Source organism: Antrostomus carolinensis, unplaced genomic scaffold, assembly GCF_000700745.2.
Source record: "Antrostomus carolinensis isolate BGI_N321 unplaced genomic scaffold, ASM70074v2 scaffold48221, whole genome shotgun sequence".
Classification (NCBI taxonomy): Eukaryota; Metazoa; Chordata; class Aves; order Caprimulgiformes; family Caprimulgidae; genus Antrostomus; species Antrostomus carolinensis.
The window spans coordinates 36,095-63,832 of NW_010292982.1; the positions used below are offsets into that span (position 1 = coordinate 36,095).

The following is a 27,738-nucleotide window of genomic DNA, read 5'->3' on the forward strand; positions in this document are numbered from 1 at the left end:
CTTTTCAAACTAAGTGTCAACACCTGTACTGTACTACAGCATTACTTGTACTGGTGGAGCAGTCATGAGCCAGACTTCTGCTGTACTAGAAGCTGCACAGAGCAGGAAGACATTGTTACTTCCAGAGGAAACATGGGGGTTCAGATCACCCTCAGTCTCATACTGAGCAGTGTGGAGCATCGCACTCAGGTGCCCTATAAGGCTGTACCTAAAACTGGAAAATAATGCAGTTTCTGTTCAGCTGGGATTTCCTTCCCCTGTACTGATCTCTGCTCTTCAGCACCTTTAGACTGGCCAGGACAATCTAATTCACAGAGTGGAAAATGCAGGTGTAATAACTCAAGGTCAGTCTTTGCCAAAAGCCTCTGTACATTTCCTCTCTCACACTCAAAGACACTTTGTAGCATCCTAAATGCCCCTGTGCAGTAGCAGATGGAAAAATGCTGATTTCTGTCTGATACCAGCCAAGATGATGTGTGGCACCTTTGTAATTACCCCCATAAAATGTACTTCTGAGGTTTCCTTCTGGTCTCTTCTAGTGACTAATCTGCATAGAAGGTGGCAGCCTGGTACTGCTGGTGGTTCTGGAGTTGCACAATGTCAGAAAGCTCAACACAGCTAATAATTCTTGTTTCACATCCTTCTGATAAGAACAAAGGAATTTAAGGCCTTTGGTTAGACTGTGTTTGTAGGAAATAAATGACATCCATATGAGTTTACGACTTCTAAGCAGTAATGAACATTGCTTTCCCACATCATAATTTATTCTTGCGTTCACACCTTCTGTAACTATGTCTCGCTCTGTTTTCAAATTGATTCACTGTTCTAAAGAAGAAAACAGATCCTAGGAACAAACACACAATTACTGTAAAGAGCAAGGGCACAAACTCCACTTTCTGCATTTTTCTGTAGCTGTGAGGAAGATGGACTAGCTAGTTTCATTAATTACCTCTAATCTCGTTGCAGGCTACAACGGATTTATACGGCAACTGCACCCTGCGTCACTCGGGAACGTCTGCAGCTGCCCCTGAAGCAGCCGGAGTGTTCGCCTTGGCCCTGGAGGCTAAGTATGCTGCTGAGAAATTCCTTGTGAGCTCTAGAGAGGCCAGGCTGGGGGGGCTGGAGGGCCTGACCTTCGTTTAATGTTGTTGCAAGTTGGCTGTCCTGGCATGGGGCTAGAACGGGCAGCCAAGGAGCTGCCTGCCACAGCAGTGACATGCTTGGTAACTTACAGATGGAGCAACAGCCTTGCCAAGGCCGTGTAACAGATCCCTTCTGGCCGACTCTCTCTGTGTCCTCTCCAGCCACTGCTTCCAGGGGTTTGTCTTCTCCAGGACTCTTTGGAGGGAGAGATTCTTTCATTTCTCCGCATACCCAGTGGGGAATGCTCAGCCTACAAAACATAAGAATGACCCTGTGATACCAGCCAGGAGTACATGCTGTGCCACACGCTGTCTGTCACGACAGATGCTTAGGGGAGAGTACAGCAAACGGGCATTAAGAGCGATCTTTCAACAACAGCTTCGGCAGCCAGTGGTCTGGGGAGAGAGCAATCAGCCTGTCCTGTTTAATAGCCACAGACAGATTTATCTTCCTTGAATTTGTCTAACTCTTTTTCAACTTGTCTATATTTGACACCTGTCTCATCCAGTGGCAATCAGTTCCACAGTGAGAATAGTTTTTGGCGATGGTGGTGGGGGATGTTTCCTTTGGTTTTTCTTAACTCATTGCTGGTAATTTGCTTCTGTGCTACTTAATTGCTCTGTTTTGTGAAAGAAATATCCATTATCTATTTACCATCTCCATGCTGTTCATGGCATTGGAGACCTCTTGTACATCCTGCTTCATTATCTTCTTCTCTAATGATTAGGAAAAGTTTTCCTCACAATAACCTATGCCATCTTTTTATTTTGTGTTAAATTATTTTACGAAGTGAGACAACATTTGCTCAGGTTGCTGTAACCATGGCATGAAGTGAGCACTAGCACTGTGTACATCATTTTCTTCACCAGGATGCAGAAGAATGAAGATTTGGCCGAGGAGAGAAAGCTTCTGTCGTTAACAGAGCAATGATTGTTGTGCTCAGAGCCTGACTTGGGTCAAGTCTCATTTTTCAGGTTTTATACACATAAAACACAGACCCCAGGTGTTTAACTTTGGATTAAATTCATTCAGTGGGACAGCCATGATGTAATAAATAATGATGGCCATAAAAATATAAAGGTTTAATGAATTTTCTGACCACTGCGTGTTTAACCTGGTCTACAGCCTTAGTATCTCAGTAGTAATTACCATTCCTCTTCATTTGGGCTTTCCATGAAGATGGGAATTACTCTTGCCAAACTGTCACAGGTAGAAATAAGACTAATGCCCCTGGTTTGCAATGGGGTTTCCAGCCTTTGCTGAGAAGAAGGGCAGGGGTGGGGGTGGAAGATGGAACTGTCAGTGTCTCCTGTCTCCTTCCAGGCTGGCTCTATTAAACCTCCAGTTTAGGGCGCAGAACTACCCTGGGTGCCTTACACCGGCCTCCCCAGGAATGGCCAACAACTTCCCCTGCAGACCACTGCTGCCTGATGGCCTTATGCCTGACGTGTCACTAGAAACAGACGGATCTGTGAAATGGAAGTACAGTTTCAGGATAGGTAGCAGCTGTTAAGAGGTTTCAGTAAGAATGGTGCCAGCGATATCTGGTTTTCAGCTAACTCGTGTCACCTTGGAAAAATGGCAGTAATTGGCTATTCTGGTGTACAGCCTGCACACATTATTGCTTGGGGCAGGGAAGGCTGAAAAACGGATCCTTTTAGGTTGAAGATTTGAATCAGACATATTGTAATGTTGAAAGAGTTCATCATAAACCAACTGGAATGGCTTTAGTTGTGTAGAATTAGAATGTCACTTCTAAAGCTTCCAGAATAATAACTTCTAAGTGCCCTTCCTGTCATCATAATCACTGCAAATCTAGCAAGACAAGAGCTGATGATGAAAAACGATCATGAATCTGGACAAGTGTTACTTGACTGTATCCATCTATGCTACTATATCACGGGTGACAAACCTCTGCCACACCTTGTCGTGCAAACCCACAGCCACCCACAGCCCACATACCCATCTTCACAGAATTCTGAAATTGCCAACACCGTGATTGTTACAGCTCATCAGCTTCATCAGACTGGGGCTTCTCTGGGTGAATCTTAGAAGGTCCATGGGAAGCACGAGGAGCAGGCGAGGAAAAGAAGGCAAGATTTAAGAGGAAGGCTAGGCAAAATTCTGTCATCATGCTGTTCTTTTTGCATTCTTTTCAGGATCTGGTAGAATACCCTACTCATTTTAATTAGCTTAAAAATTGCACAGTGGATTTATAAGGTGTAGTTGTTTTCAAGAACAGGGAAACAATCAGAAATTATTTTGCAATTTGGGGGAATATGTTTTGGGGAAGTACTATAGAATTAAAAACTATTGATGGGTTGGATTTGATGATCTTAGAGGTCTTTTCCAGCCTTAATGATTCTGTGATTCTATTCTTGTTCCCACTGCAATCAGCAGCAGCTTTGTTATTGATACGCGTATAGATACAATTTCTGTGCTATTCATAGAAGCAGATTTGACCCAAGGCTTGCTCAGACACGCTGTCTGTCTGTAGTATCTGCTTGGAAATACTGTACCGTTTGTTTTTCATGTTGTCTTCCACAGCTTGGATCTGACATGGAGAGACATGCAGCATCTGACAGTGCTCACCTCCAAGAGGAACCAGCTTCACGACGAGGTTCATCAGTGGCGTCGAAACGGCGTGGGGCTGGAATTCAACCATCTGTTTGGCTATGGTGTCCTGGACGCGGGAGCAATGGTTAAGATGGCGAAAGACTGGAAGACCGTTCCCGAGAGATTCCATTGTGTTGGAGGGTCAATACAGGAACCTGAGTAAGTGAATAGTCTGGTGTACACGTCTGGCTTCTTCCAGGTGTTTAGGAGACCACAAGCATGTGAATACATTGACAGAGACATAGATAGTCAAAGGTACATAATGACCTTTTTTTTTTCTAAGAAAGTCTAACATTACCAGTAGCATTCCAACCATTTCACTGAGATGGCAGAATAAACCACATCATCTCTCAGTTCCTGGTGTGCTGGAAGAGTGCATTCTACAGCTCATCTGCCTCACCATTGCTGGTGCCAGTGGTGAAAACAGCAGCATCCATTTCTCCTGGCTACTTACAGGAGTGTTTGTGCCAAAGTTTCTGTGACTAAAGAGCCTGCGCACGAGAGGAAATCTGGGAGGCTGGCGCTGTAAATTACAGAAACTGCTGCCACACAAAATAACTGTCAGCCAGGTCGTGTCTCTGTGACATATTCCAGCAGACAGTTTTATCTCCAAAATACTGAAACAATCATCTACAGGTACCAGTGATTCAGTTTGAACACTACAGCATTTAATTGTGTTTGGTTTATGTTCTTCACATCTCTTAATTGCAGGCTAGGTAGTAAAATTATTTTCTGATTTACCTTCATGTGCTAAAGTGAATGAGTCAACAAGTGAATGAATTAATACTAATTGACTGCGACAGCTAGAGTTCAATTTAATTATTTGAAATGCTAACCTAATAATGGCCAATTTATGTCTATACCATTTGAAATTTGACTCTTCAGTGCCAGTTTTGAAGGCACTGTTATCCTACTGGAAGAAGAAAGTAAACCAGTATGCCACCCTGGCACATGGCTCAGGCAGGCAGAGTAAGTTTGTTCCCAGCCTTCCAGGTGGGTTTGTTTTTGCAGGATCCAAGGTTCTACAGCTGAGATCTGAGTTTTAATTCATCTGGCCTACGCATGCTCACGGGTACGAAGCAAATGAGAGTGCTGACACTCATTTTGAGCTATTTCTAGTTTATTCATAATTTAGATGCAGATAACTAATCTTGTTTCTCTAGTGCAGCCCCATTTATTGGCACAGGGATCATCCTAGAGGAAGAGAGAAAATTTCTTTCCGTAGGCTTGGCTCCTCCACGCATTAGACAGTGTGATAGAGGTGTTCTGGCAACAGTCGGAGCCAGAGTCAGGCACGTACTCTGCTGTAGTATTGTCTCCTTCTGCCTTTGTTTTTCTGTCCCATTTCTGCTGTTGAAGGGGTAGAAGAGCAGAGGTGACGGTGCATTTCCTCCAGCCCAGGGATCCAGAACTGCAGCAAAGCTTCCCTAGAGCTGTCATTGCCCAACAAGCTGCAGAGTTGAGAAATATGCTGCCTTGTATTGGTGTCTTTGGAGAACAGCAGCCAGAACAGGCTCCAGGCTCACAGCACACAGATTTGTACAGGTCAACCAAGTCAGTCACCACCCGACTCTGTGTGACAGTTGAACTCAGCTGGCAGACAAACACGACACAGCCGCTCGCACCTCCCCCCTTCCCCCCACACCCAGGGAATCGGGGAGAGAATTGGAGGGGTAAAGGTGAGGAGACTTGTAGGTTGAGACAAGAACAATTTAATAATTAGAGTAAAATAAAATTAAAATAGTAATGATAATGAACACAACTCTATCTATATGAGTGATGCAGAGTACAATTGCTCACCACCCGCTGATAACGAACCCGGAGGAGCGAAAAGGAACCTGAAACCACAATCGCAATCCTGGAAGAGTGAGCCCAAGTGATTCCCGAGAGAATCACCCCCTTCCCCCCCCCGACCTTTTCCAGTCAGCTCTCATTCATATACTGACCATGATGTTATATGAGATGGAATATCTCATTGGCAGAGCCAAATGTCAATTCTGGGTTTTGCTAATTACCACACTTCCCCCCTCCCAATCCTTTGCACTTGCAGACTACCCAAACACCATGTCCTTGTACCTTACCAACACTGTTCTCATAACAGTCCCCACCCTGACACCAGAACACAGAGCTTTCTAGCTGCTAAGAACAAAATTACTCTATCCTAGCAAACCCAGGACACTCCACTGAAAGGTCATCTCAGTGTGTGGTCTGTATTGGTGCCCCCCCTGTAATTACCTGACACATCTATATGTTAATAGGACTACTGTAGTATTTCCATCCCCCAATGCAAATGTCACTGACAGGAGATGTTAAGCAGCATCACTTGCAACATCTACATTTTTGGAATTGTAAATAAAACTACTTAAGTCCCAGCATCTCTAGAGATTCCTTGGAAAGTAAAACTACACTGCACTTCTGCCATGGATAATTGGGTTATTTTTCTAGTTTGACCTTGCTGGAGCAACATTTTATATCTGTATTCTCTAGATGTTTCTGTAAGTATAGACTCTGTGTATATAAACACACATTCACTGTAGATAGGTCGGTGAGGAGCTGATCCAGAGGTGTGTGCCAGAGCAGCAGAAACAGAACTGGCAGCCTAGAATATACACTGTGCTGAAAGCCATCGGGAAAGTGCAGCATTTCTCTGCTGCTTGTGGAAACACTTGTTGGCGATGGGAACTCTCCCTGAAAAGGGATTTTTGTTGGGTCAGCTAAAAGAAAGAAAAAAAAAAATCAGAATCTGGCTGGTTCAGGGAGATACAAGGATGATTTAGGACATTGTAGCTGAGGATCAGGAGCACGGGAGCGCGCTTCTAGAGAGCGGATAGCTCCCCCTGCTCATCTCTCACTGGGTACTACATGCAAAAGTGAATATACATTTTATTTATTTTTTATATATATATATATATAGCAATTGGGCAGTGACACACTGAGGGTGTGGAAAACCCCCCTCCTCTTCTGCTCCTTTCATGTCAGGCTTTTTCCACCACTCCTGGTTCTTTTTGTTTCTCTGGGGCGATTCACCTGGAGTGCAGTAATGAGTCTAGCAAAGCAGAGAGCATTGGATCCTAATTAACAGGAAAGGGGGAACAGAGCCAGCCTTTTCTCGTGCGTTGTAGAGAGCTGAGATAACTTTTGTGCTGCGGCACTTAAGAAGGTGAGAAAAGCTGTCTGCAGGGCGGATGGAGTGGTAACGCTGCTCTTACTTCTTTGGGTTTTGGTGTTGAGAGACAGGAAGGGCTCACACTGTGGTGTCCTCCCTCACTTACTGGAGGAGACAGAAAGCGCTCCTCACAGCTCTGGGAGTGAAGCATTGTGTGACAGAGCTGAGTCCGATTGCTGAGAGACAACATCGGTCCAGGTGGCTCTGAGGACATTGCTTCCCATGCAGAGAAATTGCAAGCATGTGACTAGTGTGAGATGATGATCCTTCACCTCTGGCTGCATATAGTGCATTTTCCCTCTGCTTTGGCACACAGAGTAAATCTTGAGGGTATTATATGTTCACATACTGTAGCTATACAGTATTTATGTTATACCAGCTTCTGCTCCAGGGCATCCATAAGATTCAGAACAAGGCAGGTTTTTCGGTTTAAGGTAAGTGTTTAATTGCCTTGGGGACCTGGACCTGAATGTCTTTTTACTCTGCAAGCACTTCCCAGGCGGCAGTACTCCATGAAAGGGGGGCAGAGAGAGGCCTGAGCCAATTAGTGATGGACTAAGCTGTAGTACCTGGAGCACATCTCAAGAAGAGGAGAATTCCTGGAAGCTGGGCTTGGAGGAGACACTTTCACTGGTCTCTAAAGAACACGCTGTTTCATTAGCAAAGGGAAAGGCTGCTGCTCATTTCTTCTGAAAAGAAGGTACTCACCACCGCAGCGTGGCCAGTGCCCTTTTAGAGGGACTGTCTCTCTTCTTTCACTGCAAAACCCAGGTCAGGAGGAAGCCACTGGAAGAGGTAATGACAAGCTGGCTGGAGTCTTGTGTGACTTACTCCCTTTTTTAATGATTACAGTAATTCTTGTCTTTCAGGTGTTTCTTTTCACTGAAGTGTCGCGCTGCTGTCAGCACTCTGATGGTGAAGACACAGAGGAATTTTGTTTGCAGTTCCTGTGTATGTTGCCAGGCAGTTTCAGAGGCAGCTGGTAATTGCCAGTCGCAGCCTGACCCCGCGGGGTTTATCAGGCACTGGGCAGCGGGGTTGCCCACGCAGTGGCTGCCGGCTCCGCGGTGAGAGCTGGGCAGGGATGGATGCGCCTGGCACGGACCAAGCCTGTGCTCTGCCTGTGGGTCTGCCTCTCTGCTGACACTTGGGACACATGTCAAAACAGTTCCTTTGCCTTCAGAGGGACTGAGTTAAAAAAAAAAAAAACAAGAAACTTGTGACTTCACAGTGCAGCACTGTGGCAGCTCGGTGACCAGGTGTCCTCGGTGTGCCTGGGATCCCTTGTTTGTGCCGCTTTCCAAATCAGAAGGAGGTAGGCTTTAGTGGGACTGCACTGAAATTCTGTGCAGGTGGCTCCTCCTGACTCCAGACAGCTGTTGGCTGCTGTCTTCTAAAGTGTCTGACATGACTGACTTCTACTGAACATACACATTATTATGCAATTACCCAAAACAGCAGTGATAAGTAAAGGCAACTATTAAATATACGTTAATATTTCTTAAAGAGCAGCATGTACTTGTTAACGGTATTCCTTCTCTCTTTGCGTGGGTGTACATTTCATAAAGCATTTTCAAATTAAGGTTTTTGATATCATTTTCTAAAAAAGAGAATGTTCTCTTTCTGGCTAAGTTTGCAACGACGATTTCCTTACTTTTTTCCATGTATGAATAAGGAAAAGGGTTTTTCTGTGAGGCACCAAACCTCAGTAGTTTTAGCATGAGCCTTGTCATGCCATCTCTGTCCTTTTAATTTGTTTAATTATCTTTTGACCTGCAGAAAGATACCACCAAGTGGCAAGCTGGTCCTCACGCTTACAACTGATGCTTGTGAGGGGAAGGAGAACTTTGTCCGATACCTTGAACACGTCCAAGCGGTTATAACTGTGAACTCCACCAGGCGAGGAGACCTCAACATCAACATGACCTCGCCGATGGGAACAAAGTCTATTTTACTGAGCCGGCGCCCCAGGGATGACGACTCCAAGGTGGGTTTTGACAAATGGCCTTTCATGACCACACACACTTGGGGAGAAGACCCCCGAGGCACCTGGGCTCTTGAGGTTGGGTTTGTGGGCAGTCTGCCACAGCGGGGCGTGCTGAAGGAGTGGACACTGATGCTGCACGGGACTCAGAGCGCACCCTATATAGACCAAATAGTAAAAGATTATCAGTCCAAACTGGCCATGTCCAAGAAGGAGGAGCTGGAAGAAGAACTGGATGAAGCAGTGGAGAGAAGCCTGAAGAGTATACTGAGCAAGAACTAGTGCTGTTCTGCATGACGGTGTCTGTCCTTCCCCAGAGCCCTCTACTCGCCTTTCTACTATCCAAACCTCTGTGTTAGACATGTTACAATGATCGTCTCTGTAGCCAAATTATCACACTTTCTTGATTTTAAAGTCTTATATCTCATCAATAATTATTTTAATTACCACTGAAGCAATCCTTTTTTTACTCTAAACCACAAATACACTGTCCCCACTAAATACTGTGTACAGTTTGTGGCTGTAAATGATTTTTCTTTTGTGTCATACAAATAGGTAATAACCCGCAAAGAAGTTGATGGCTTTTCCCTTCATATTTTTGTGGTAAATGTTGTTTGGTTGTATTAAAAAAAAAAAAAAAAAAGAACTGAATTTTAACATTGGCCGTTGGTGATAATGGGCACATTTTAAAAATTATTGTGAGAGAGGGAATCACAAGGAGGTTGGCTGGAGAGATCTTTGAATGTCTAACAGCTCCTTCTGCATCACTCCCACATCAGTGGGACGTTCCCCAAAGCAGCACTAGACCCTACAAAAAGAAATAATCCAGAGATGAAGAAAATTTACCAACCCAATTTACAGAAATCCCATTCTTTTGAGAGTTTTCTTCAGTCTCTACACCTACACCACAGACACACCAACGCTTCAGCTACAAAATAGTTCAACAGGCATGCAATAAGAAAGGCAAAGCGATGCCAAAGCCGGGTGACAAGGGGAAGTGCTTTGCAAACAGGGTCAGGGCATTCTAGAAGCACAAGTTTGTTTCCCTCTTAGTTTTTTTGGTTTTGTTTGGGTTTTTTTTTAAATGTTGTCAATTTAAATAAATTTCCCATCTTACAGCAGAATGAGCACGTAGGGCTGTAGGATTTCTGGCAACCTGTGTGCAAAAGCACATCTGCTTATCTCCACACCGAGATGCACTACAGCAGCGTCAGATGAGCTGCGTCACCTTCCCAACCACAGACCCCTGTTTTCTGGGGTTTACAACCCCTGTCCCTAAACTGCTGTGCGAGAAATCTGAAGTACACGGTTTGAGTCCCAAAGGGGTTTGGTTTTGTTTTTTTTTTTTAATTCAAATTTCATTTTTAAAAATGGAATTTGTTATTTTTATGTTATACAAATATATTTAAGAAGAAAAAGATGCCTAAGTTACTAATATGTAATGCAAAGTTGGCCTTCTTGGGAAATAAAATGTAGTTTTTGGGAAGATTTGTTGGTAATCATTGCTCTTCGCTGTTTAATTGAGTCAGTCCCACCTTCACTTTTCACACATGAGTAAAGTCAGTCTCTCTCACCCTCAGAGTCTGCTCTGGCTATTGCCACAAGACATAACATTCTCCTTGGTGGGGATTACTCACTGTAGTAACCACTACGTGTTCTCAGGTGTGAGATCCCAAATTTAACCTTTGAATAGTAAAGGGTCTTGATTCTGCAAATACTTAGGCACATAATAAACTAAAGTAAAGGCCATCAGTGAACCTACACAAATTCTCATTTTAAGCAGGTGCTTTGCATTTTTGCAGAACCCAAGATCTACTTTTTAGCAGTGACTGGTTTCAGAATTTTATTATGTATTTTTAATATGCAGAGTATTCATCTAAAACATTTTAATAAGAGCTCTCCTGGTTAATCAGGTGCATAGGAGTAGAAACACATTCAGTAAGTAAATATTTATCTGTCAAATTAAAAATGTATCCCAAAGGCTATATGGTGCACACGTTTCACTTAAGAATATACAATCTCTGTTGTTATTTCTAGTGAATGTCCATCTTTTCTCTTTCCATAAAAGGCCTGTTCTTTCCTTTACAAATCCACATGCAAAATAAACAGCTCAGCCTACTCGAAGTCTGTGTGAATGACACTCTAAAGCCAAGCCAAGCAGCCTGGCACTACTCACAGGCTCCTCGTTGCGTGCAGCAGTCCCTCTGGACAGTCGAGTCATGGGATAAAGCAGGCGTCGGCAGAAGAATTGGGCCCCCTGTGATTTTTATTTTCAAAGTGCTCTTGGTTAGTTGTTCAAATACCTTCTAGTGCCAACTGGGTTTAATTTGGTGACTTAGAACTTAAGGTCAAGATGGGTCCATTCCAAAGCATGAACTGGAGCTCACGAGGCACGAGCCCAACCTCACTGCAGTTCAGCGGGTCGGGGACAGGTTTGCTTGTGTCTCTGGAAGTGACCAGATGGTGCTGGCGGCAGCGGGTTGCTGTGGAAGGCACCCAGTTCCCAGAAAGAGCAGCATATACATAGCAGAGGGACAGAACTGACCACATACATAGCTATTTATGCATACACCTCTAAATGCATACAACACGCGTGGTATCTCTCTCTCTCTGTGTATATATACATATATATTACATACAATATGTATATTCAGAGTATGTTACATATATTTGCTTATAAATAGAATTACATATGGTATGTAATGTATAATACATACACGCATATCATAACTTTTTGTGTGTATGTGTTCAAAGAAAGAGGCAACTGGAAGCTTTTGGAGGACTTCTAACATGGAAAAAAGTTTTGGAGTAAGAAAAGTCCATGTGGAAATCTTAAATGAACGTGTACCTGATTTGCCATTGCATTCATGTAATTTTGCAGTTCTCTGTTCAATCATTAAATATCTTATAAAGCAGCAAAATAACAAAGATGGTTGCTCATATTTTCATAATACTGGCATAATTAAGCGAAAGATCACAATAATGAGTGCTATACAGAAATGGTGAGTTTTGATATAAGTCTGTATAAAACTAAGTGTATATACAATATAGAGATCTACTTCAGATTCTTCGGGGTTTTTGCATCAGGGGATCACTGAAAAATATGTCCAGTTAGACCAAGTTTTTATGGTATTGATGGAAAATAAAGTTAATTTGTTAGTATTTATATAAAAGGGAAAAATGAAGCTCATGATTTGAAACAGGTGAACACTGTTTAACTAAAGCCCTGTGATGATGTTTTATAATATGAGTAAAATAAAGAGCTGTTGTAAACTGGCAGGTCCTATCATCATCATTGCCTATACAAAGACACACGGGCGGTGACACACCGCTGGAAGTGGGACAGTTCCTACTCCTCGGCTTTTCCACCAGTGGGGCAGCTGTATCCCATGTAAGCTGGATACTCAGAAAATAAACACAATCCCCCAAAACACCTGACAGCAAGAGCTGAAGACCAGCAGGTTTTACGTTACCTCTGCCATGCGGTGGGACGCACGAGATGAAGGGCACAGGATGGGAAGAGCCTTGGGCGTTACTGAGGTGGCTCAGACCCGCTGGCTCCAAGGGCAGCTGCAGTGGCACGCAGCCATGCGGGTGCTGACCTGCCGCCCGCTGTGGGGAAGGGGACGTGTCGGGAGAGAGACGGGGACATTCTTGCACCACATTTCATCCACAGTTCTGGCCCCAAGGAAATGCTGCAGCAGATTTATTTTTTTCTTTTTTTCTCTACTGTTGGTGCACTGGTCCACAAAAAAACCCCCCTTTCCCTCTTCCTCCCTACTTCCCACCCACACTTTGGGGTACTTTTTTTAATGCAAGTGTTCCCATGGCACAGGGTACATGTCTTTTTTGTCTTTTTTTTTTTTTTCTTTTTTTTTTTTAATACTTTTTTACCATGTCTGCAGCAGTAGAAGATGGCAGGGAACCTCCTGATCTGGTTCTGAGTGCCACAGCAGCGAGAATGTGCCTGTAGCGACCTAAGTCTCGTCCCCAGCTCTACTGCACAGATGCTCACAAGTATTTCACCATCACACTTTATAAATTAGCATTTAAATACTTCATTGAGAATTTGCATTTAAAGCAGAGATTAGCACACAAATCATGGGATTTACTGTACCCTTCAGCATTGTCATCATGGACAACAGAACACTAGTGGTTTTCTGTACAATTTTCATACAAATTTACAGAAAGATGCCTGTCATCTGCAGCCTTACTGGGCAGCCGCCGTGTTTGTGGAAGGCAGGTCTGAGATCGTAGCAGAATTTCAGCCATAGTTCCTCACGGTCCTTGACTGGTTGGTGTCCATGGTGCAGCTCAGCGCCAGCCTGGTTCACGTCTTGCACCTCAGGCAGCCGCCTACGCAATGCAGTACGTGATGCTGTCAGTATTAAGTACCAGCAAACCCACTTTAGGAGTGGTTTTTTTACTGCATGGCTGCTGAACAAGGTTTACGAGTGTCAGAAAACCATCTCTGTGTCAGCAGTGAAGAGTGGTGATACCACAGCACAAACCAGATGAAGGTGGCGAGGACTAATCACAGATGAGACACCAAACCCAGGCTCTCCTCAAGTGCCACCTCCCTTCCACCGACCGAGGCTCTCTGTGTGCTGAGCATGAAGCTCTGTGTTGCAGTGACATCAGATGGGGGGGGGAGGGGGTGAATTCCCAGTTCTGTCTGGGTACTGCCTGAGTCCCTCTCCACCCTGGGCTTTTTTTGACAGAGTTATTAAACAGACTTCCTATTGCTGCAGGTTTGGTTGGTTGTTCCCCTCCTTGCCCCCCACCTTACAGTAGTCAATACCTGCTCTGTCCAGCAGTTATTCTGAGCAGTTGCTCCCAGCTCACCAGAGTGCAGCCTGTGTCCACATTGATAAATTCCTCCTCTGCGGTTATTTACACTGTTAATAAATTAAACTGAAAAGCACCACACACTTTAGCGTAAGGCGTGCCTGGGACAACCTCCCACAGCAGCTCAACGCAACAGCAGCGACAAAAAAAACCCTGAACAAAAGTGTGACTCTGTGGGTCACCTGTCCCTGTTTGCAAGAAGGTGCCACTTTACCAGATGTCACAGTCACAGCAGATTGGATATTGGATACTACACCTGCCTTGGAACCCACTCAGAAAATAACCCCACCCAAACCTGACACACTATGGAAGGGAAGGCCTGGGTGATGTGAGGGGGCAGCCACGAGGCTCAGGGCTGTCAGCTCACGTGGTGTTTAGCCCCTTCCCTCCTCCGCAGCTGGTCAGAGTAATCAGCCAGAAAAGAAAAGGCGTAACAATGCCAAAAGCTGAAACAAAACTTAGAGAACTTGCGATGGGATGGGATAGGAGAAGGGATGTGTAGACCCCAGCCTAGAAAAGCACCTCACTTAACTGGGATTATTTGTGTGCCTGAAGCCAAGCTGAGGCCTAAACGATGCAGCAGCACTTTAAACAGTGCTCGGGATTTGCACGTACACAAGTGAAGGGGTTTTTTGTTTGGTTGGTTTTGTTTTTTCCTGAGTTGAAGATTTCTGGAGGCTGCAAGAGGCAGTTGCAGAAGTGTTGCTTTTTGCTTCCCCAGGCATGGGGACATGGGAAGGCACTGCTTATTCCAGCAGCCCCGTGGAGCTCCATGGGACTGCAGGCGACCGGGCTGCGACAGGATCACGTGGCAGCATTGAACTCTGCAAAACACTCCAGGCTGAGGAAATACTTAACAAGGAAACACCAAAACAGAGTCTTTTGATTTGGCTGCAGTCTGCTCAAAAGCTTGCTGACATTCACAGATACCTTAGTTGTGTTGGTGAAGGACAAATGATGCCTTTAGTACCTTTTATTAGAGTTATCTCCCGTTTTGGTGTAATCTCAAGTTTTATTCTGAGAAGATACGCAGTAAGAGCTTATTTCAAATACAGAGAGTTTGTCTTTAGATCAGGTCTGCCACGCTCATCAATATTTAAAGACTGTAAATGAGAGTGATCTGGAATAGGTTATTTAACCAGTAGCCAGCCCATCCCTGGAAAAACTCCTGCACACCCAGTCAGTTGATGTTTACTAGCAGGGACCATTAGTCAACGGTAAAGGCAACACAAACCCACAGTGGGTATCTTCAGTAGAAGGCAAAACTTTTATTAAATGAACCAGATATCACAAGTGTCACATTTGCAGCTGTCTGAGAGATGGGGAATCGTACGGCAGCTACAGGAGCGGTAGAGGAATATGCAAATTTGTCCCGGATGCTGTGGAAAGTCAGGCAGCTCTGTCATAATAATTACTTTCAAATTCTCCCAATCATGAAAATCAGTTGCATAGAATGTGCCTATTACTGGTTGCCCTGGAGCGCTCTAACGGTCATTGCACCAAAGATGAGCCAACATCAGACAGGATTGCCATCAAGGTATCAATCTGTTCCATACCAAACAGCAAAAATCTCACTACTGTATCATTCGGTCAGGAAAAAAAAACAGTCATTTAATAACTATGCCAGACAAGTTGACTATCAAGGGAGGGTGTGTGTCACTTAGGAGCCTTTGTCACCTGGTTTCTTCTTGCTTGTCTTCTCTATCATCGTCTCCACAATCATCGCTGTCTCTTCGTATGTCTGAATTCTGTCATCTGAAAACTTCTCGATGGACTCCACCACCTCCACCTTCTCGTAGCTCATGGAGCCAGGCAAGCCTGCTTCCCTGAACAAAAGGCCCTGCTTATCTTCTCGGTCATATTCTGTCTCTCGAAGGACTCCTGGCTCAGTTGGGCTTATCAGACCAGGGGAAGGAACTGTCTCAGGCTCAGAGATCTCTGGATATTTTGTGATTTGCTCAATTTTTGCTCTTGGTTTTTTGCCCCATTCAAGAATGTCTTCTTTCTCTTCCTCTTTCTGCTTATCTGCGAGTTCAGGCTCTTCCCTCCTTTCACAGATATCCCCTTTCTCTTTTTCTGGTGGCTCAGCAGGTTCTGGCAGCTCTGGTATGGGCTCCACTTCACCACCGTTCATCACCTTCCCGTTGCTGTTGGAAACTGTGATCCCTCCCACAGCTGGGATGCAGGGGGCCAAGATGCAAGGTTCCTCATAGCCCTCCTCCCCTGTGACCAGCACGTAACGCCCTTTGGGCGGGGCTTCAGGTTTAGGCTCCGGTCTCTTGTGGACTCTTATTTTCTCCCTCACAATGTTACAGAATTTATCGAAGGCTTTACTTAGCTGGGCTCCATCAGGTACGTCCTCTGGGCCAGTTTCTTTTTCATCAAATTCTAATCCTTCCTGCTCAGGCTCACATGTGACTGAGCCTTCCTGCCTAAACTCCAGCTGATCTTGGTCAAAACCTTCCGGAGTTCTTTCATACATTCTTTCAGGAGAGAGACCGTCGGTTATATCTTTAGACATCAGCTCCTTTTTCCTGGCAATTTTCTTTGTCAGAGCTTTTTGTCTGGGCTTTACACTGGCAATGTCTTGCATGGCCTGGGTGATATCTGGGGAAAAATCAGAACAAAGCAAACAACAAACAGTGCTGAACGCAGTGGCTGCAAATATTAGAGCTGCCTCTCCCCTCACTGCTGCAGGGGGAGACCTGAATGGACAACCATGCGCTGCACAGGACACTGCATTAACGCTCAGCCGGAGCCTTCAGCGCCTGCTGCTGCACTCAGGCTCAGCACCTTCCTCCCAGGCGTCCTGGCAGGGTCTGGCCCCATTAACGAGACAAGAAACCTTGTCTCCTAAGGCAGAGTGCCAGGTGCCCTAAGCTACAGGCACGGCCTGGCTGAGTGGAAATAACTTGTCTGGCTTTTACAACTCCTGCTAGGGCTTAGGGAGGCTGCTGATTTCCATGGCAGGAACAGCTGGAGCAGAGGTTGGTACTGGGAACACAGAGACAGACAGATATTAGCATGCTTTTCTCCAGGCAGCTGTTTTGTCCCATGTCACAGGTACAGTAATGCACTAGGACCTACTACCCTAATGAAATGCCCCGCTCACCTTGCAGGGAGGAAGCAGAGGTGAGGCTAGAGACACGCCGGATCCTCAGCAGGTAGAAAACACCACTGTGCAGGACATCAGTCATTTACAGCTGCTGAGAATTTGGCCTCAGGCACTATGGACCCATTTCATGTAGAACTGCTGTGGTTCCCAGCGCAGTTAGAAAAATGACAGCTGCATTCAAAAAAGCTCTCATTTGATGGTTTACCTCCGTTCTCAGGTTAGTTTGTTGTTAGTAAACCCCCAGTGAGCCTTGGATGTAAGCTACAGTCACCCCGTGTGCTAGTACCTCCAGCACCTTTCTGTAAACCACCTCCCCTCTTTGTTCAGAGCAGCCTCACTAGTTTAGTCCTGGCCATTTCCTTGTCACCAGGTTTACAAGTATCCTGTTTCTAATCATACAACACGGGGGAAACACCATTCAGAGGAAACCAGGTCATGGGACAGAAACAGGCCCAAAAAAGTGTTCCCTGCCTGCCTGCGGCACTCAACACGCCCTGATGCCCTGTGCACACGACTCCAGTGTGGGCCAACGACTTGCAACAAGTCAGCACAAAACCCCCAGCTCTTCCCAGAGTTTCAAGTGCCTTTTGGCTTTGCTCTCTTCATTAGCCTAAGCAGTAAATGGCAGAAATTGGCAAAGAAAGAAACTCTTTGTTCTTGTGGTTTTGGCCTTTGACAGCCTGTCCCAAAGCCAGCTGGAATTGTTGCGTTTACTTCGTGAGGCTGGAGTCAGGCTGTCACGGCTGGTGTTTGTATGGAAGACAAATGGAAAACCAACTTAAAATACAACGATGCTGCTTTTGACAGACACAGGAAGACATGTCACAGGTTTACCTCTTCCCCTCGAAGCTTGAGGCTGGACAGGTCTATAGATCTGCGTGAAGAGTGTGACTGGCGTTCCTGCTATAGCAGAGTTTAACCTGCCGGAGAAGACGTGCATCAGTCAGAACTCTCCCCCTCATTTCCAGCAAGAGCAAGTAAAATTGTGCAAAATTAAGTATGGAAGTTAAAGAAATGCATTTCTGTGTGGTGAGGAGTCAAAGAGAATGACAGGAGCCTGTTTCTTGTCTGGGGAAAATCGACACAGCTGCAGCACCTTCACAGGAGCAAGCCTGGTTTCCACCAGCAGGAGACATGGGATGCTCCATTCCGTAAAGTACACCAGTAATTAAACCCCATAGCAACAGGTTTGGAATTTAGCACAGCACTTTGAAAGGATGGGAGGATTTTGGATGGGCAAACAGTCAGTCCACACTTACCAGAGGTCAGCAAGAGCCGCAGAAGCTGGCTGGTAAAATAGGAAATTTGGTAGCTATTACGATGTCACCTGCATGTGCCTGACTTCAGAAGGGCAAGAGGAGAACTGGGCAGTCTTCCTTGGACAGTACTTGAGGAGTCAGTGATATTAAGGGGTAGAAATTAAAACTGAGAGGCTGGCCTATATGCAAACCAGTTACCGTATCTGTGGCCTTTCCAGTCTGCTCTGCCAGAATTGGAGAGAACGTTCTGGCCCGCAGGGAGGATACACACCCTCTGCAGATACACAAGTGATGCACATTTTGATTTCTGGCACCGAGAATTACCCTGATCTGACACTCCTAACCAGAACACAGTGTCCACAATGAGACGCTGCAAATTGATGAAATATCTGTTCCCCATATGTGACACTGATTATTAGTGAGTGTCCTTCCCCTGCATGTTCTGGACAACCCAGAGCAGCAGTTTGGGTGCACAGGGGCCTGGTCCGGCTGCGCCGCTGGGACAGCCCAGCTCCTCTTCTCATTTGAGGATGACGGTTGGCATTAGAGGGAGCCAGTGCTCCTCTGTAGGTTTAAACACAACCCAAATCCCTGTGAATTTCTCATACTCTACCCTTTTTTCCCCCCTTACCTGAAGAACAGGTTTGCTGTGATGAGTGCTTTGCTTTACAGGACATGTGCCCTGTCTGAGCCCTGCGAGACCACCCTGCCCCAGCAAGCTTCACTAACACCCGGGCAGCGGAGTGGGCGGTCAAACTGCTTTCGTGTGCTCCTGACCTGTGTGCACTGATGCCAGGACAGTATATATTGGAAAGGAGAATGTATGGAAAGGAGAAGCTCGAAATGGCTCTGACCCTTTCCTTGGCAGAGGCTGGACCAGATTTTGCATCTATTTAGATTCCTGTCCCTGGATATCTACCAGTGAAAGGTGGGAAATGGCGATAGCTTTGGGTGGATCAAATGCCCTCAAACACACATTTTTTCACATGAGATGACAGAGATTCCTGGCCCCTTTGGGAGAGTTCAGAAATCCAGCCTTACCGACTGTCCTCGTTCTCGATGATACGTTTGTACCGCTCCAGCTCGTTCTCCAGGGACTGCTGGTAGATCACCAGCTGGCGGCAGTCAGTCGTGTACTTCTCCAAGGTCCTCTCGGCCTCCTCTATCCCTTTCCTAAGGTTTTCAATCTGCTCGTTGTAAAGCTGAATTTCATCGTCGTAACTCTCCTGGGTGTTTTTAATTGCTTGCTCCAGCATGGTTGTCTGGTAAACAAAATGGGTGGGTGAAAGAAGCAGCTCTGAAGCATTTCAAGAGTAATTAAAGGTCAGACATGTTTTATTACAACGTGTGAGGCTGCGCTGCTCAAACACAGCGGTAGTTTCACTTCATTTGTTTAGTTATTCAAAACCACTAACTCCCCCCGCAGCCCCCTTATCTGTCCCAAGGCTTCTGTTCCACAATAAGCACGACAGGGTTGGCATGAACCAGGGGAAGAGCTGTGTGGCATCTCCTTCCCCACACACACCAGGCTGGCTGATGTCTTGACCCGTGGCTCACTGGATGCCTCAGCAGAGCAGGTGGTGTCTTACCAGGAGAGCAAAAGTGCTTAACTGGGAAAATGTGCCTGGGCAAAACCTGTTCTTCTGGCTCTGTGGTCCCCAGACCCAGCACTGAAGGTTAACAAAAGGTCTTTTTTTAAATAAAAAGCTTCCCCTTTGAATTCAATTCCTCAGCTTTTTTACTTCAGCAATAAAAATAACGGCTGTGCAGTAAGGCTCCAACTCCTGTTGCTGAAGAGCATATTAACCAGGAGGTGGCAATAAGTGCCTTGCAAAAACAAGGGGCAGGAGTTACAGGTGGGATATTTGATGATGTAATTCTGCTCTCACTTTCTTCTGATATTTTCAGCTATTTATTATAGTTTCTTTATCACTTGGGGTTTTTTTTTCCCTTTTTCAAACAGCTTTTAAAAGAGATGAACTCACAAAAAGCTAGTGAGGCAATAACTGACTAATGGATTCTTTAATAATTGATTTTTTTCTATACGTTACAGGGAAGATTTTCAAAAACCTTTTAAGAGCCTAAATTTAGGAGCCAAGACCCTTGCCATTAGTTTGGCTGCACTGCAGTGTATGAGCAGACCAACAGGTTCCCAAGACCCTTTTAGTGTTCAGTGCTCATGAGGTGGGGTCGATAGCCTCACAGCAACACAGTTACCAGGTCCAGAAACAGGAAAGCAAAGGAGCTCGAGGACAGACCAGTGATCAGATCCAGTCTTCACTGTCACAACCAATCATGTCATCGACCTCCACTCATAAGGTTGAATCTCAAGGTGTGAGAATGAATTAATTAATAAACTCCTTCTAAATGGGACACGAGGATTTGATTTTGAAAGCAGCACAATTAATTCCCCAGAGTGTCTCTCTCCGTCTGCCAGCAGAAGGTTGATTTTCTCCCCTTTTTTCTGTATTGATTCATTATCTTACTTATCACTGTATTGATTCTTACTCTTCCCAGAGTGCATGTGTCCTTTCCACCAGAGCATCGGACATGAGAAAGAGACCGAAGAAAAGACCTGGGGGTAAGACTGTCCCTGAGTGCCCTAGTGAAAGAAGTTATGCTCAGGAAGTTAAAAGCTGCTGCTGTGGCTGTCCAGAGGAGTCCAACATCCCACCCAAAGGTGTTTTACACCAGTATATCACTCCCCTCACCCTGGATGGACAACTCAAGGCACAAAGGGAACTGTATATGAGGGACATAAGGTGTTCATTCTCCACCCCTATTCACTAAGGAACATTGAGCTGGGTGGAGGCAGACCTGCCACTGGCAATTATCCAGGTCTGGTTTCTATTCACTGCAACCTTTAGCTGCTCCTCCACCTCCTGCTGCCCCCATCCCTGCACTGCACTCTCACTGGGAGACACTGGCTGGAGGAGGAAGGTTGATTCACAGCAGGTTTGGCTGGGAGATGGGCAGGAGCAATGAGTCAAAGTCTTGGCCAGTCATTTTCTGCAAATCAGGAACTGGCAAAAAGCAGATGGTTTTGGTGCTGGCAGTGTCTGAACACAGGAGAGGCGCTGACTGAGTGCTTAGTAGTGACAGGGATGAACGCAGGATGCTAAATGTAGTGCGACACCTATTTCAGTTTTGATTACCAAGTCTGTCCAGTCCTTCTCACAGCAAGCTCAGCATTGGATGTGGCACTGATGGAAAGGACTGGGCCCTGAAGGTCCCACATCATTTTTCATGGAGCCACTTTCCATCCTGAGCTCAGGAAGAAAGAAAGCAAGACCAGCCCCGTGTGACTTTTCCAACCACAACCTCCTGCTGACTCTGTCCTGCAGGAATCTGGTTGCAATGTGGAAATCTTCTCCCATCAGCTACTCTGATAAGTAAAGCTGGCTTCATTGTGGCTACAACACCTACAGCCCTCCCTGGCCATCTAAACCTGACAATTTGGACCACTGAGAGAATGGGAATGAAACAGCTGAAGAAAAAGATGGAAAACTAAATGGAAAACACACCTCCAAGTCATCTGAATTCACAAGACTCTGTTAAAGGTCACTCAGGTTTTACCATGTGACCATAAAAAGAGCAGAGCTCATGAACACCATGGTAGTGTTTAGGGAGAGTGATGGCAGTACCTCTGTCTGCAGTTTGTATTTCTGTGCCTGTAGCTGGCAGAGGATGCTCTTGTATTCCTCCAGCTGGCTCTGCAGAACAGGGATCCTCCTCTCTGCTATCAGTTTTTCCTGGTTGGGAGAAAACAATGTGTGAACAGGAAAGTATGTTTCACTCTTTAAGAAGAGCCAAAAGAAATTCTGCTACTGGAAATAAACTGTAAAGACAAGCAGAAAATTACAAATGATAAATAAAAAGATAGGTATTGAACCTCATGTCTTCTTTCAACTAATAAAAGTTCTTGGCATAGCCACTCATATTGGTGGGAATCACCGAGTTTTCATCTAGTCTGCAGCACTTTATTTTTTATTCACCCCTTCAGGACAAGATTTACTTTCTCTGTAAATACTCATATATCCTGACAGCTCCTCCTCAGATAGGAAGCACAACTACTTCAACCACCTTTGAACTAGCCTTTTTGGGGCTAATACATATCCTGGAGTGCACTGGACTAAGGCAATCTCCCTTCTCCTGATACAATTCAGTTTTCCAAAGCTACAGCTAGTTTTTTCTCTCATATTCAGTATTCAATACTTACTCATAGTTCTTGCAGTTTTCAACTAACCCTGGAGTGGGAGTTAGAGGATCCGGGATGCTTTAGGAGTAAACGTTGTCTCTCTCTTGCTTGGAGCAGCATGTATTTACCAACACCAATACCTACCTCATATATGCCAGTGGTTATAGGGGACACACGAGGGGTTGTCTGGATGATCTGCTGCAAAACATTGACGTAGGTCTGGATTTCCATAAGGTTCTGTAGTGAAGTAAAACACATTTTCATCAGAACATGCCATAGCAAGGTGCTCCCTTCAATGTGCTCCACTACTGAGGCTTATTCCCCAGAAGAAGCTACTTCTTTCAGCATATAAAACTCCAGTTCACCTTCAGACATGGTTTTGGACTGTGGTTTGAGTGCATGCGGAGTGCTATCAGTTTCACCGTGCTGAGGGTACACTACAGGCATTTAGTTAAGTGACAATATAGCTCATAGTTTTAATTAAAGATTCTGTGACTTCCAGTTTCACGGGAGATTTTCAAAATGAGAACCACAAATATCTTTGCTTGCAGTCCAAAAGAGTGAGGCTCTTCCTTCAAAAGCAGCAAAGATGAGACAGTGGCCTGATCCCAAGCCCCACGGCTCTCCCAGGAAGGAGGAGGGGGCTGCATGTGTTAAAGTTGGCTGCAGCATAATCATACGGCCGCAGGCTTATGTCTGCTGACTAACTGGAATGCTCTGAGCCAGAAAACTGGGTATCCCTCTCTGATGAAAGCAATGGCTTCTTAGCGTGAAATACAGGACAGCTGGACCAGCACATTGGGCTGAATCACCATAACAGGTCAACAAATTCAAGACGTTGCTACAGCTGTAGGCATTGGACCCTGAGGAAGTCAATTTGTATGCTTGCAGCCATCCAGCCATTGGGCTTGACCACCACCCTGCAGCTGCTGCACCCACTGAAAATACAAAATTTTGTATTTACTCCCCAAAACACAAGTAGGATTTGCTTTGATTTGCCACTGGAACAGATCACAGAGATGGGCAAGGTTTCACACATGCCTCTAGAAGGAAGAGCTGGAGAAGATGGCAAATGCAGCCAGTTACCTTCTTATATCTGTCCTTTGTGGCATTAATGTCATCCTGCAGGAACTGGGACTCAATCTGCAGCTCCAGGTTGCACAGCAGTGCTTCATCAGCTTCCTGCAATGCAGAGACACGTGGCATGGTCAGTACGTATGGCTGGAGAGCCAAAGCCACAGCAGCCACTTAGCCGCAACGTGGGTCGGCGTACACGCGCAGCAGCCTGCGTGGAGAATTAAAGCCTCCTGGGAGGAACAAAAAGTATTATGAGACCAACAAACAACAGGCCCCTTAGTCATCGTGTTCTCCCATTGTACACACTGCTGTTCTGCACAAATATAATTTATGATACAGTTTGGCACTGTCAAAATACGTTGACCATCTACTTTATGGATGCTGGGAGCCACGTGCTATGAAATACCAGTCTGTGACGCTAAAAGCCTGCAATGGCGCATGAATCTTAAACAGATGACATCAACAGATAAGACCTAAGGTATCCTGATGCCCTTTTAATATCCCCAGTAAAGAAGCACTTATAAAAAAAAAACCTCACAATGGTCCAAAGTATTTTCACTCTTTTTGGTGTGTTCTCAAATACCACAAATGTTTGTCAATTTGGAGCCGTTTCTGGAAATAAAAATATCAGATGAGCAAGTCCGGAAAACATCGCCTTGCTGCAGAAGTTTATAGTACATTGGGATTTGTGAGGACAGAAGTTCATAACGTCCAATTATTTCAGAGGACAAGGTGTATGACTAGCAATCATTCAAAGTACACAGGTATGAGAGGCACTGGTATTTAGATGCAGTGAAATCTCCATTTCTGTTCAAAGGTCTGATTTAGATCCTATGTTGTGTTATTTAATACAAATCCTTGAATACAGAGTAATTTCCATGGAACTTGGCAATGTATTTTACAAATACATCAGTGTGAGTGGAACAGCTTTATTTTTCTATTTAATGCATGACTTCTTGGTTAGGTTTATCATTAACCAATACGGTAAAATACTGCTTTTGAGAAAGTATCTTGAAAAGTGGTCAACTGAATCTTTCTTGCAGCTCTACCAAACTTGTAAGTTCCTCCACCAGTTAGGGTGTCCCTTTGAAATTACCTGTGTGCCATTACCAGCTGTAAAAATGTCTCAGTGAGCGGACCACGGGTTCCAAATAAACCACTGAAATCTACGGGTGCAGCACATGACTGGTAGAAGGGGATTTTCCTTTTCACACGTGCGCAGCATGCGCTATTCCAAAAATGTGCGGACGTTAGCTGTCCCATTATGCTGCTGAGCCTCCAGCCAGAGACCTCTCCAGCGGCCCCTCTGCTTTGTGAGGCAGCGGCTGATTCAGATACATCCAGCCCAGCACATTCGGACCCAGTCATCAGTAATGCCCGCTACTTTTCTGCACTCCTCTGCCTTCCTATTGAGAGGAAGATCAGCAGGACAATGGCCACGTTGGGAAGTTTGGGGGGGAGCCAAATAAAGCCCCCAGGCCCCTAGATAATACCGACAAGCAAATAATTCTGCATGCACTAAGCAAAAGCAGTGTTCAGCTTTCCAAATGCTCCTTCAAAGGGGAAAAATGCTTTTGCTTTTATTCCCTGCTTCCAGACAGACCAGTTGCATTGATGCTGTGTATCAGAACAGCGCAGTGCATACACATTTTCTTCTGAACTTTGCAGTATTTGCTATTCACTCAGCTGCTGAAAGATCATTCTGCTTTAGGTGCTGATTCCAGAACGCTGATCCATGTGCTGAAGCAGCGTTTTCATTTATTGTGGAAGAGAAATCCCTTAGATCTCTCCAGAACCAGCATTTGCTGATTCTCTCTCTTTTGGAAAAGGCACGAGTTTACATCTGCACATGCAGGTTTCAGACTAGTCTTGGGCACTGCACAGAAAATCAGCTGTGTTCTCTCCAGCATTTGGTGGCCCAACACAAGGAGCTGCTGCACCGGGGGCAGCCAGGGGTAAAAACACCCTCTGTGGCTCAAGATCCTGTCAGCTGGGCCTGGGGTTGTCAAATTAATTCACTTTTCTTTAGCCACAGATTGGCTAAGATGAACTGTGAAGATGGATGCACCAGCTCCAGCCTTACCCCTTACAAAATATTTAGCTCCGCAAATAATTTTTAAGAGCTTGCAGGGTGTCCTGCTAGCACACTGGAAAAGAGCACTGATGCAGGATATCTAGAGCTCATTGGAAACAGAAATGCTAAAACACACCTTTTTTAACTATGAAACATGCATATCATTGATGTGACAGTGCTTAAGCAGAACAGCTCCTGACATTTGTATCAAGCAAATAAAAAGAATCTCCATTTAATTCACTTGTAATTGCTTCACAAGACAAAAGATGAAGGATAAATTGTGAAAAATAAAACTGGGGAAAGCTAGAATACGACTTGCTTCATTCATTTCTTCATGAATCAAGCTTTCTCAGTTTCACAGATCTGGCTTGTAAAATTCCTAAATATGTTAGTAAACTTTTACTTTTTCTCTAAGTCTTATTATTATTATTACTATTATTACTTCTCTTCTAGTGGTTTTAGTTCAGGAAAGTGCAGCTCAATGTAAACATTCCTCATGTTTCACTCTGAAAGGAACAAATCAGGGGGTTTTGTGGCTTCTCTTTTATTTGGAAATCAAATGGGAAGCTGAGGGTCTGTCCTGGGAAGGGCTGACCACATCCTGCAAGGGACTGAGGGACTCTGAGGCACACCAGACTTCAAGACTTGGACACAATCAGCATTTTCTCATGTCATGACAGCAGTACTAAATATACTTTAATACAGTAGCTATATTTTAAAAAGTGGGGGGAAGAAGGTATTTGGTAGCGATTATGTTTTCTCCGGTCATGTTTCGGACTCTGGTGTGTGTTTTGGCTGCACAGTACACCCACCCACACATCTACCCCTGTGTGTAGACTCTAATTTGCCCAGAGAGAAACTGTCTTCCAAGTTATATAAAAAAGAGCGTTGAAAGCCAAAGAGAGGCATTAAAGGCACCTAGACATGTGCCAGATCTTCAGCAAGGGTGATCTGCAAAGTTCACATTGGATGTGAAAGAAGCAACACGTATGTCAGCTCCAGGTCCTGAAATGAATGCAGGAGCCATTTGCTGATGCTCAGAATAGGGTGTTACACAGTAGATTCTCCTAGTCCTTGGTCTTACTGAAGGATTACTGAAGTCCTGAGCACAGCTGAGGGTGTGGGCTGCGGAGGGCATGTGCTACGGGACCAAAATCAGCAGGGCTGTCCAGAGCAGGGCACTAGGGAGGGGGATGGAGGGGAAGGAAAACTGCTCATCAGCACATAATGACAAGAAATGTCTTGCTCTGACATTTTCTCTTCCCACTGCTTCTTCAAAGCAGCTTGCTGTAGTAAATGAAATCAAAGGAAAAAAATGATGAAGACCTTTCCTTTCCCATTTTTCCAGGCTTACCTTATTAAGGCGTTCAAGGGTTTCTTTTAGCTTCTGCTGATATTCACGTTCATTTCTATACCTGCAAAGAGAACAAAGGAGATAAAGTTCAATGGTTCATCCTTTTGCAAACTGCATTGTCACCTGCACTATCACACACAATACACACTTCACGCTAAAGCAGAATATGAATCTTGAAAGGGCACAAAAGATTTCTTTATGCTTTAGCATTAATATTTTTTTTTGGTCTCAGATGCTGAGAGTAATTCCAGAACTGACTAACTTCTTGTCCTCAGCTTAGGTAGCAGAAGACAATGGAATGCCACACATCTGCTATCACTTTTTCAGAGAAAGGCCAACAATAGATTATTTACAACGAAACTATATTGGATTGGATTGGCAGCAGACTGCAGTGACAGCCATCCATCAGTGGTTACTGCGTGAGTATTTGCTACAGTGGCACATTAGCATTTAATTACATTGTACTTGGTTTTCTGTTCTACCTCTCATGTTGTTCAATAAGCATTTTCATGACCGACACATTAAACACAAAGGTTGCAATTTCACATATTGACTGTGTATAAATAATGTTCTATTAGGATGCTTTGACGGGTCAAACTTTGTGTCCTCTTTAACAGTAATTTACATTTGAGTGTGGTGAAAATCACATGAGGGTCTTTGTAAGGACTGCATGTAGCCAACTGCTCCTATGCATTTATAAAACATCCCCAAGTGCATAACACAGCTGTTCCTGTACTGAGTGAACAATGGATGTATCTTGTGTTTATCCTTGAGCTGAGAAAACAGTACAAATTCTGTAAGAATCAGGGGTCTGTATCTGTATGTCAGAATTATCTTCTAGAACATCCTTTTAGCTGCAGAGTACAGAACTTACTAATTCTTGATTCTTGTTGTTTATCTCTTT

General features: G+C 44.8%; 2 protein-coding genes across 2 annotated transcripts in view; one reads left to right on the forward strand and one right to left on the reverse strand.

The window, feature by feature from the left end:
* Positions 1 to 10,480, forward strand: part of PCSK2 (proprotein convertase subtilisin/kexin type 2) — a gene marked incomplete at its 5' end in the record, with an annotated part of 33,021 nt that extends 22,541 nt beyond the window's left edge. The window contains 3 exons of the mRNA XM_010177126.2: positions 967 to 1,067; positions 3,691 to 3,918; positions 8,705 to 10,480. Coding sequence (XP_010175428.1) covers positions 967 to 1,067; positions 3,691 to 3,918; positions 8,705 to 9,191 — 816 coding nt within the window. The remainder of the gene's footprint in view (positions 1 to 966; positions 1,068 to 3,690; positions 3,919 to 8,704) is intronic.
* A 4,529-nt stretch (positions 10,481 to 15,009) lies between these two features.
* The window catches only part of BFSP1 (beaded filament structural protein 1), a 19,858-nt gene continuing 7,129 nt past the window's right edge, over positions 15,010 to 27,738 (reverse strand). Inside the window, exons 2-8 of the mRNA XM_010177125.1 lie at positions 26,835 to 26,895; positions 23,416 to 23,511; positions 22,474 to 22,566; positions 21,776 to 21,883; positions 19,173 to 19,393; positions 17,707 to 17,792; positions 15,010 to 16,364 (exon numbers count right to left, since the gene is read on the reverse strand). Coding sequence (XP_010175427.1) covers positions 15,418 to 16,364; positions 17,707 to 17,792; positions 19,173 to 19,393; positions 21,776 to 21,883; positions 22,474 to 22,566; positions 23,416 to 23,511; positions 26,835 to 26,895 — 1,612 coding nt within the window. The 3' untranslated portion in view covers positions 15,010 to 15,417. The remainder of the gene's footprint in view (positions 16,365 to 17,706; positions 17,793 to 19,172; positions 19,394 to 21,775; positions 21,884 to 22,473; positions 22,567 to 23,415; positions 23,512 to 26,834; positions 26,896 to 27,738) is intronic.